Source organism: Sebastes umbrosus, chromosome 4, assembly GCF_015220745.1.
Source record: "Sebastes umbrosus isolate fSebUmb1 chromosome 4, fSebUmb1.pri, whole genome shotgun sequence".
NCBI classification, from domain to species: domain Eukaryota; kingdom Metazoa; phylum Chordata; class Actinopteri; order Perciformes; family Sebastidae; genus Sebastes; species Sebastes umbrosus.
The window spans coordinates 17,262,243-17,272,650 of record NC_051272.1 but is presented as its reverse complement, the minus strand read 5'-3'; the positions used below and the strand labels follow the sequence as shown (position 1 = coordinate 17,272,650).

At 38.7% G+C, this 10,408-nt stretch overlaps 2 protein-coding genes across 3 annotated transcripts; one reads left to right on the top strand and one right to left on the bottom strand.

Annotated features, from left to right (window-relative positions):
- The first annotated feature begins 1,083 nt into the window (after positions 1–1,083).
- dnaja (DnaJ heat shock protein family (Hsp40) member A) lies at positions 1,084–5,573 on the top strand. Of its 2 annotated transcripts, none has more exons than XM_037767744.1 (8): positions 1,084–1,277; positions 1,758–1,899; positions 3,600–3,774; positions 3,857–3,961; positions 4,050–4,277; positions 4,393–4,623; positions 4,728–4,828; positions 4,939–5,573. In XM_037767744.1, exons 2-8 carry the CDS (start codon positions 1,768–1,770, stop codon positions 5,152–5,154), a joined length of 1,188 nt encoding a protein of 395 aa, XP_037623672.1. In that variant the 5' UTR covers positions 1,084–1,277; positions 1,758–1,767; the 3' UTR covers positions 5,155–5,573. The 2 variants fall into 2 exon arrangements, with proteins under 2 accessions (XP_037623672.1, XP_037623670.1); XM_037767742.1 differs by having other exon boundaries at positions 1,085–1,281.
- On the bottom strand, positions 5,566–9,661 carry rps27l (ribosomal protein S27 like). Its single transcript, XM_037767747.1, has 4 exons — positions 9,502–9,661; positions 7,623–7,731; positions 6,873–6,983; positions 5,566–5,821 (listed from the first exon to the last, which is right to left on the bottom strand). Exons 1-4 carry the CDS (start codon positions 9,505–9,507, stop codon positions 5,793–5,795), a joined length of 255 nt encoding a protein of 84 aa, XP_037623675.1. The 5' UTR covers positions 9,508–9,661; the 3' UTR covers positions 5,566–5,792.
- Between the last annotated feature and the right edge of the window lie 747 nt (positions 9,662–10,408).

Sequence of the window (10,408 nt, the reverse complement as noted above, 5' to 3'; positions counted from 1 at the left end):
TTTGCCCACTCCCATGTTAATAAGAGTATTTATCCATCCATCCATCCATCTTCAACCGCTTATCCGGGATCGGGTCGCGGGGGCAACAGCTCCAGCAGGGGACCCCAAACTTCCCTTTCCCGGGCCACATTAACCAGCTCTGACTGGGGGATCCCGAGGCGTTCCCAGGCCAGAGTAGAGATATAATCTCTCCACCTAGTCCTGGGTCTTCCCCGTGGTCTCCTCCCAGCTGGTCGTGCCTGGAACACCTCCCAAGGGAGGCGCCCAGGAGGCATCCGTGCTAGATGCCCGAACCACCTCAACTGGCTCCTTTCGACGCAAAGGAGCAAGGACTCTACTCCGAGTCCCTCACGGATGACTGAGCTTCTTACCCTATCTCTAAGGGAGACGCCAGCCACCCTCCTGAGGAAACCCATTTCGGCCGCTTGCACCCGCGACCTCGTTCTTTCGGTCATGACCCAACCCTCATGACCATAGGTGAGAGTAGGAACGAAGATTGAACGGTAGATCGAGAGCTTTGCCTTCCGGCTCAGCTCTCTTTTCGTCACAACGGTGCGGTAAAGCGAATGCAATACCGCCCCTGCTGCTCCGATTCTCCGACCAATCTCACGTTCCATCGTCCCCTCACTCGCGAACAAGACCCCGAGATACTTAAACTCCTTCACTTGGGGTAAGGACTCATTCCCTACCCGGAGTAGGCAATCCACCGGTTTCCTGCTGAGAGTATTTAATATTTGACAAATCTCATTTTTATATATAATATTTATATTTTTTATGTATATATATATATATGTGTGTGTGTGTGTGTGTTGTTGTTTTTCAAATCATTGACTGATTTGTGCAGCATTATTTATGTGCAAATAAATAAATAGATAATAAAAATATATAATTTAATATAATATATATAATATATATGTTTGTGTGCTGTATTAGACAAGAATGGATCAACCTATTGGCTGTGGCCTACTGTCTGCATCACAGTAGGGAGGGCACGGAAATACTAATAATGAGTACTTTTACTTGTGGTACTTTAAGTAGGCTACAGTTTACTGCTAGTACTTTAGTACTTTAGTACACACCCTCCTCCTCCACCCTCCCAGCTCCCCTCTAGACTGCGCAGTCTAACGACACATCCGGCCCCTCTTCTTCTCTCTCAGCTCTCCAGAAACTTCTGCTCCGTGGAGCCGAGCTGCTATAAGAGAAACCAGCCATCTTCCTCCACCATCCTCAGTGGAAAACCAGCGAGCTGAAGCTAGCACAGTAATATCACCTGACTAGTAGGTAAGCACACCACGCCGTCGTTTACAATCCTATGTAGCTACACGGCTACTCCATGCTAACGGGTTCATTTAACAGAAGCTAGTAATGTAAAGGGTTGACATTTAACCACACGTGTTTCCTCTGCTTTATGCGAAACGTTACGCAACTGTGTCCGAGCCAGGCGTTCAGGCTAATGTGAACTTTAGTGGGTGATAATAATGTTAAATTCAGTTTTTTTCACAAGTAGCTAACTGTTAGCATTTATTTATTTATTTATTTAAAAAGGATCCCCATTATCTGATACCAGTGGCACCAGCTAGTCTATCACATACATACTATATATACAACATCATATTAGTGTTACATTAATAACATTCAGATGTTCAAACATATATAAATGTCACATTCATACACAGTCTTCCACATTTAGCCTGAAGGCCCATCATCATCAGGGAAAAGGAACAGACTGGATCTCTCCTGCTTTCTTGTTGCTTCAGGTTTGTCACCATGGTTCATGAAACCGGCTACTACGACCTGCTGGGTGTCAACCCAGCAGCTTCACAGGAGGAACTGAAGAAAGCATACAGAAAGCTGGCTTTGAAATTTCACCCCGACAAGAACCCCGATGAAGGAGAGAAGGTAAGTTAGTGTTAGTTGTACATACAGCCAGTAGGGTTGTCCCTGCAGCCCTGTATGGGCCGGCAGAGGAATGCCTCTTTCTAATTATAAACTGCACGCCTGGTTGTTGAATTGACCCTGGAGCTCTCTAGAATGATCTGGCAACTGCTCCGTTTATTACGCACAGCACAGACACATCAGCCCTCCTCACTCACTGAGCTGAAATGCATTAAAAAGGCTACAATGTCAAGAGGTTGTGAAATTAAAATGAAATTCACTGTCCTTATAGACTGTGTCTTAACACTCCTAGGCTCATTAGGCTGATGGATTAGGAAAGAACTTGGTCTGACACATTACAGATGCCAGCTATCGGCATATTCTGTGTTATTATCATTAAATATGGTGATAATGTACCCTAGTATTCATAATCTCTGGATCAGGAAACATGAAGCTAATATCAGTCATTACCACTTACGAAAAAGTAGGGATGCACCGATACTGATTAGGGATGTCACGGTACCAGAAATCTAGTAGTCGATACCAATACCAGTGAATTTCCACGATTCTCGATACCAATTTTGATACCACGGTAAAAAAAACAAAAACAATCTTTTATTAAAAACATTTGAAAATTACAAAAAACAGAGGCATGTAGCCTTTAAGTAATAAATAAAAAGAGTTGACCCATTTTGTACATTTTGGCGTATCAGCGGCATGCTATCAATCGTTAGTAAGACGACGGACACTACATACTGACCATGAATGCATCTCGTCCGTCAGCTCAGAGTAGTAGGAGCAGGAGGCAGAGGATTTATTGTCGCAGCGAAAAGCAAACGCCCCTCTTTGGCAATATTTCACGTTTAATCCCAACGCTATAAGGGAACCATAATGTTAATGAGGTAATCCCCGCGAGGTGGATGGAGCCGTCACAGCCGGTGTGCACGGAGCAGCGGTGCCAGGTAGACCCCAGCAGCAAAAGCGCTACCGGAGAGCCAGACACACCGCCACCCGACAGTAAAGATCAGAGTCAGCGCTCTGCACATGTTGACCGTGATCTTTCTTGTAAAATGTCCAGTGTAATTGGTAACACCGGTGTTGTCACAAGTTTATTAACCGGTGGGAAAATTTTCCTCACTGTCACATCCCTACCAACGACCATTACAGGCATCGTACGGTACCTTCGGTACTGTAGAAAAAAAGTACCGTCACTTTTTTTAAATTTTGACATCGACTTGGTACCGAAGTATCGGTTCTCGGATGTCGGTGACAATTGGGCCGATCTATTCAATTGCATTTTAAGTCTATATACTATATTCATTATATGTATCCTGGAAATTTTAATTATTGTTTTTAGTTTTGACCAACTTGTTGCTACATTGAAACGGTTTACACCTGAATTGTAATTCAGGTTTTGATTGATTTTGAAGCTTTTTTTGCCAAGTTGTTGGTGTACGATTTATTATTTTAACAATTCACTAAATTGACATTATCTTTGTATCTATTTGTTACATTTTGTTTTACAAAGTTAGGAAAGTGATGTTGAAGCCGAGCCTGATCGTATGTCGATGATTGATTGATGTGTATCGGACCGGTACTCGGTATCGCGACTGATTGGTGCATCCCTACTAAAAACAATAGTGGAGCGGTTCATTGTTTATGAAAGCTTTGAATATAGTCTTGTTTTCAAAAAGTAAATTTTTCTTTTGTTTATATTGCCACAGTTCAAGCTTATATCTCAAGCATATGAGGTGCTGTCTAATCCAGAGAAGAGAGACTTGTATGACAATGGAGGAGAACAAGCAATCAAAGAGGGAGGCATGAGTGGAGGAACTTCCCCAATGGACATGTTCAACATGTTCTTTGGAGGTGGAGGACGGATGCAGAGAGAGAGAAGAGGTAAGATTTATATAAATCATTTAGCAGCAGGCTTTTTAATATATTCAAATACCACTTTACATAACTGTTTAACTTCCTGTAGGGAAGAATGTCATCCATCAGCTTAGTGTTACACTAGAGGAGATGTACAAAGGCAGCACCAGAAAGCTTGGACTTCAAAAGAATATCATTTGTGAAAAATGTGAAGGTACGTAGTGTTTTTTTTAATTTTTTTATCCCACATTCAATGAAAATTGATTTAAGTTAAGTAAATTACATTATTCTGTTTGATGCAGGTTATGGTGGTAAGCAAGGTGCCTTGGAGAAGTGCTCAAGTTGCAAAGGAAGAGGAGTACAAATCAAGGTGCAACAGATTGGGCCAGGCATGATTCAGCAGATCCAAAGCATGTGTGCAGACTGCCAGGGACAGGGCGAGAAATTTAGCTCTAAGGACCGCTGCAAGGAATGCAACGGGCGCAAAGTAGAACGCAAGAAGAAGGTTCTTGAAGTAAACATTGACCAAGGTATGTTATTTCCCCTATCTGAGATACTCATTTAAAAAAACAAAAAACATTTATCTTTAGTTTGCATCGCAAAACACATTTACAGGACTAACTTTGTTTTTTTTGTGTTGTGCAGGTATGAGAGACGGTCAGAAAATTACATTCAATGGAGAAGGCGACCAGGAACCTGGACTGGAGCCTGGGGATGTAATCATTGTCCTGGATCAGAAGGAGCACACCGTGTTCAAGAGAAAAGAGGATGATTTGAGAATGAAGATGAGCATCAAACTTGCTGAGGCTCTGTGTGGTTTCAAGAAGACCATTCAAACGTTAGACGACAGAAATCTCATCATCAGCTCACTTCCAGGTAATTGACTGTGATCAGCTGGTCTCCAGTGCTGCCTTGTCCGGTAGACATTGTTTGAAATTCAAATTTCATTTGTCTTTTTTTTTTTTTTTTTAAATCAACAGGTGAAGTAATCAAGCATGGTGACATCAAATGTGTTCAGAATGAGGGCATGCCAATTTACAGGGATCCTTATGAAAAGGGACAGCTTATCATTCATTTCCAGGTAAGCTACACTGAACATAAACATTTCACCAGTGTGACAGGATTCAAATCAGATTCTTATGTTGTAGAAAAAAACTTTCATTTCAGCTAATTGTAATTCATCCCCCGCAGGTGGAATTTCCAGAGAAAGACTGGCTTCCAGAGCATCTCATGTTCCAGCTGGAAAGGCTGCTTCCTCCCAGGGAGGACGTGATGATTACTGATGACATGGAGGAGGTGCTGCTCTGTGAGGTGGACGGGCAGTCACAACAGAGAAGCGCCAGTAGGGAAGCTTATGAGGAAGACGAGGAGGGTCCCAGAAGTGGAGTGCAATGTCAGACCCAGTGATCATAAAAACAAATTGTTGTAGCGCATGTGGGTTTTTGTTTTTTTTGTGAACTTGCCTTTAAATTTCCGTTTTTCACAAAATAATGCAATTAAAATGAGTTACAACTGGTTTAAAAGAGTTGCCGAAGCCATTTGGTTGTGCAACTCTCCTGGGACACAAATATGCAAGTGGAGAACTCTTCATGTAACATTTGTGCTCCCAACGTTTCAATACTGTATTTTGGTGTCACTGTCTTGTGTGTTCTCTATTTAAGATCTGCGTCTTTTATATCCGTGTACGTTTCTAAAGAAATCTATGGCACATATGTTTTCTTTTCAGAAGCTGAAAGGACTACTTGCTTTCTGTGAAGGTAATTTCAGTCATGACAAACATTTTTGGTTATTTCTCAATAAAAAGTCCCAGAATGCCTCAACTTTTACAACAGATTTCTTTATTGACTTAATAAGATCTTACTTTTTAATCATCTTGCATGTTAAAAATTTTGCTAGTTTATAAATGTATCATAAAAGTTGGACATCTGTACAGTGACAGAACCTGCCATTCATGAATGCACAACTGCATTGTAATCAATGGAAAAATAAGGGATTTATCAACAGCATGGCTTCATTACAGACATGATTTAGTGTGCAATCCCTTTTTAGTGCTGCTTCCTCCTGAAAGAGCAACCTGTAAAGCAAAAATGAAAACGTGTTAGACGGCATTCTACTTAACTTATGAATATGTACATATAAAAGGTAGTGATACTTTGCTTTATTACACAGCTTTGTTGAATACTCGATTCTGCTTGGTCAATCCCAGCGTCCTACGGTCTGTTATTTCTTTATAGCAGAACACTGATATGTATAACAGACCATTTTTGTGTTGTATGGTGCCTTCAAATGAAACTCGTGAACCCGTGTTTACAACATGGGAAGTCGTGTACACAATATGCATGGCATTGAAGTTGTTAAGTCGAGAGAACACCGCCGCTAAGCAACGACAATATTAACGTTACTGTCGGCATCTAGAAGCCACAGAGGCTAACAATTTAGCAAGCTAGCAAGTGGGTAACATAATGCAGTAAATGCAAAGGCATAATGACAGAGGAAGAAGATGAGGCCATTGGGAATAACGACATTTTCCTCAGAGCTATTATAAAATTCTGAAGAAAAACAATATATGATTACAATTAGAATATATTAATTTATTATGCACCAAAAAATGTACTTCCATGGCCTCTGCCATTTCTGACAATGTCAACAAACACGTCACAACACGAAACTTTCCTCTTATGAGGTTGTGAATACCAATATATGGATTCCTAATGGACTCGTCTGGTAAACATGGTAAACATGAACCTATTTGAAGGCACCAAAATTATTGATTTCTTAAGTAAGGAGCCTTGTGATAAGTGGGATAATGTACAGCTAGCTAAATTTATTTCACAACAATGCCCGGCTCGCTGTACATTATCCCTTACTCATACTCTAATAACGCACTTACACTAGCAATAATACACATTTTTCATGGCAGACATGTTGACATGTCATTGTAGGAGAAGCACGTGTATTTAACAACATTAATGATAGCTGCATTTCACTTAGGGGAAGCCCTGGTATTGTGCATTAGCTTACCTGGAAAGGTAATGAAACTGAGCCAACTTTAATGTTATCACTTTCACCTGTGCTTTTCCTGCTATGACAAACAAAGGCCCGTTAACTTTTGGGGGATGTTTTACCTTCTGTCAGTCTGGCCTTTCCTCCTTTTGACTGGCACAACACGGTTGCACATCCCACACAGAGCACCACTGTCTGAGCATGGCTGAACACTGTGGTGATCTTGTAGCAACCTGCCAAGAAACAGAATTAAACTGTATATTAAACAATAGGGCCATTATATATAGTTATAAATGCACTCAACTGAAGGTTTCATGAATGTAATGTAAAATATGGCTAAATCACTGCAAAACACATGACAATGGCTCAAACAAGGGATGTAACGTGAACCAATACTTCGGTACCAAGTCGATGCCAAAATTTAAAAAAAGTGACGGTACTCTTTTTCTACAGTACCAAAGACACCGTATGGTCGTTGGTAGGGATGTGACAGTGAGGAAAATTTTCCCACCAGTTAATAAACTTGTAACAACACCGGTGTCACCGATTACACCGGACATTTTACAAGAAAAGATGACGGTCAACATGTGCAGACCGCTGACTCTGATCTTTACTGTCGGGTGACGGTGTGTCTGGACTCTCCGGTAGCGCTTTTGCTGCGGGGCTCCGCTGCGGGGGTCTACCTGTCGCCGCTGTTTTTTACCGTGGTATCGAATTTGGTATTGAGAATCGTGGAAATTCACTGGTATTGGTATTGACTACTAGATTTCTGGTACCGTGACATCCCTAGCTCAAACACACTGCATCAAATCCTTCACTGCATCTATTTCTCATTGTTTATGCATGTATCACAGGATTTAAATCTACTGTACCTGGGCACTTCACGTCCATAAAGTAGGAGTTGGGACTTTGAACAAGTCTTTTCTTTTTATGTTGTCTTCTCTCATGCTCAATAGAAGGGTGGAGGAGATCTCTGGCAAGCTAGGGAGAAAAAAATACAAATCAGAGGTGGCATTTAATTTGACATTTTTTTTTTAGGAAGTTAGACCTGACTTTTCAGTAAAGTTAACATACACTTTAATTTTTGCTGTCAGGGCTCCCAAACTCTGGACTGCACTTCCTATAGAGATACGATCATCTAACTCTGTATCCACTTTTAAAGAACTTTTGAAAACACATTTTTTTAGGATAGCATTCCTATAAGTAGAAGGGTATAAATATATGTATGTATACATCCGTTTCTGGACGCATGTGTACATTTGTACACATTTATGTATATATACACTGTATATTTGTTTTTATCAACTTGTACTACCATTTTACCACTTCTACTATTATTGATATGTTCTGTGATGTTCTGTTTTTAGCAGTAACCATATCTTTTACTTTATTTATCTTCTTTTATTGCTGCAAAACATTTGTTCATTGAGATGAAGGTAACACAGTTTATAGTCTAAGTATATAGTTTATAAGTCTAATGCAGTGAGGGCCAAAGTGCAAATGTTCTATGGAGTATTAGGGCCACATTGAGGGAAAAAACATTTGAGATTTACAGAATAAAGTCGTAATATTACGAGAAAAAAGTCGTAACATTTCAAGAAAAAAAGAAAATAACACATAAAATTGCTACTTTATAATATTATGACTTTATTCTCATAATACTACGACTTTTTTCTCTTAAACTTTTGACTTTATTCTTATAATATGACTTTTTTCTCTTAAACTTTTGACTTTATTCTTATAATATGACTTTTTTCTCTTAAACTTCTGACTTTATACTCATAATATGACTTTATTCTCATAATACTACAACTTATTTCTCTTAAACGTCTGACTTTATTCTGTTTTAGCAGTTACCATATCTTTTACTTTATTTATCTTCTTTTATTGTCTTGTGAAGCACTTTGTAACATCAGTTTTGAGAAGTGCTATATAAATAAATGTATTATTATTATTATTATTAGACAGAGAACATTATATCCAACATAAGACTTTATTGTTATGGAAATTGAAGGTTCTTTTTTGATCACATTAGGTGAAGGACATTACCATATTTGTTTTACTCTATCTGCTTTTATTGTCTGATGTTCTGTTTTAGCAGCTACCATATTTGTTTTACTTTATTTATCTGCTTTTATTGTCTTGTGAAGCACTTTGTAACATCTGTTTTGAGAAGTGCTATATAAATAAATGTATTATTCTTATTATTAATTAGCTTGACTGCTGTTGCACGCTACCATTATCTACTTATATATGTTTTCATAATGTGATAGACAAGATAGTGAAGTGTTTTGTTATGTTTTTTAAGCTAACTTCCAGACGACACGACAAATAAGTAAAAAAAATGTTAGCTAGCTGATGATTTAGCAACAGCATGAACACGTGTAGGCTGTAGTTTATTCCCATATACAAGTGATGTTAGTTAAATTGTGTTTATATAGTCCATCTGGTGAGAGTGACCGACGGGCCTTGTGTAACAGAAAACACAGGTACAGACTGTGACCTGGCCCAAAATCACTCCGCAACAGGCTATATACACATTTGTGTTCCAGCAAGTAGTCGCCGCCCTAATGCTATGCTAACTAGCTTTCCCTACATGTGCTGCTGCTGCTGTCAACAACACAACTACTAGGTTTCAGACTACATAACTGCGCTGTTCGACGGTGGCAACTTGACAATAAGAAGCACTGGAAGTTTACAACACTGTGTATGAACTCAAACAGAAGAAATGAGAGAGATATTGTAACTTACAGGCATTTTGTTATGGTGATAGGCTGGTTTTGCTGCGCATACGTGGGCTGGCTGGACCAGAGAGACAGGAGCTGAGCAGCAGCTGTGGGTTGCCAGGTCTGAGATTTCACTGAGTAAGCAGGATATCTTAGAAACCTTTAGAAAGGGCCTTAAATGAAATGAAAAGTAAGGGTTAGGTCAGGGGTCATCAACCTTTATTATCAAAAGAGACATTTTAGGGAAAGAAAAAAAAAAAATCTGTCTGGAGCTGCAAAACATTTGATCATTGTGATGAAGGCAACACAGTTTATAGTCTAACTACTATATATATTATATAAGTCTAATGCAGTGAGGGCCAAAGTGCAAATGTACTACGGAGTATTAGGGCCACATTGAGGCAAAAAACATCTGAGATTTACAGAATAAAGTCGTAATATTACGAGAAAAAAGTCGTAATATTATGATAATAAAGCCGTAACTTTACAAGAAAAAAAGAAAATAACATGTAAAATTGCTACTTTATAATATTATGACTTTATTCTCATAATACTCTGACTTTTTCTCTTAAACTTCTGACTTTATTCTTATAATATTATGACTTTATTCTCATAATATTATGACTTTATTCTTATAATATTATGACTTTTTTCTCTTAAACTTCTGACTTTATACTCATAATATTATGACTTTATTCTCATAATACTACAACTTATTTCTCTTAAACTTTTGACTTTATTCTCATAATATTATGACTTTATTCTTATAATATTATGACTTTTTTCTCTTAAACTTCTGACTTTATACTCATAATATTATGACTTTATTCTCATAATACTACAACTTATTTCTCTTAAACGTCTGACTTTATTCTCATAATATTATGACTTTATTCTCATAATACTACAACTTTTTTCTCAAAATCTCAGAT

Bases quoted from the DNA above. Each gene is read 5' to 3' on its own strand.
- dnaja (XM_037767744.1), top strand. From the start codon at position 1,768: ATGGTTCATGAAACCGGCTACTACGACCTGCTGGGTGTCAACCCAGCA. The intron at 1,900-3,599 runs GTAAGTTAGTGT...ATATTGCCACAG, and splicing joins ACCCCGATGAAGGAGAGAAG to TTCAAGCTTATATCTCAAGC. The intron at 3,962-4,049 runs GTACGTAGTGTT...TGTTTGATGCAG, and splicing joins CATTTGTGAAAAATGTGAAG to GTTATGGTGGTAAGCAAGGT.
- rps27l (XM_037767747.1), bottom strand. The intron at 6,984-7,622 runs GTACAGTAGATT...GTTTCTTGGCAG, and splicing joins TATGGACGTGAAGTGCCCAG to GTTGCTACAAGATCACCACA. The intron at 5,822-6,872 runs GTAAAACATCCC...TTTGCTTTACAG, and splicing joins AAAGGCCAGACTGACAGAAG to GTTGCTCTTTCAGGAGGAAG.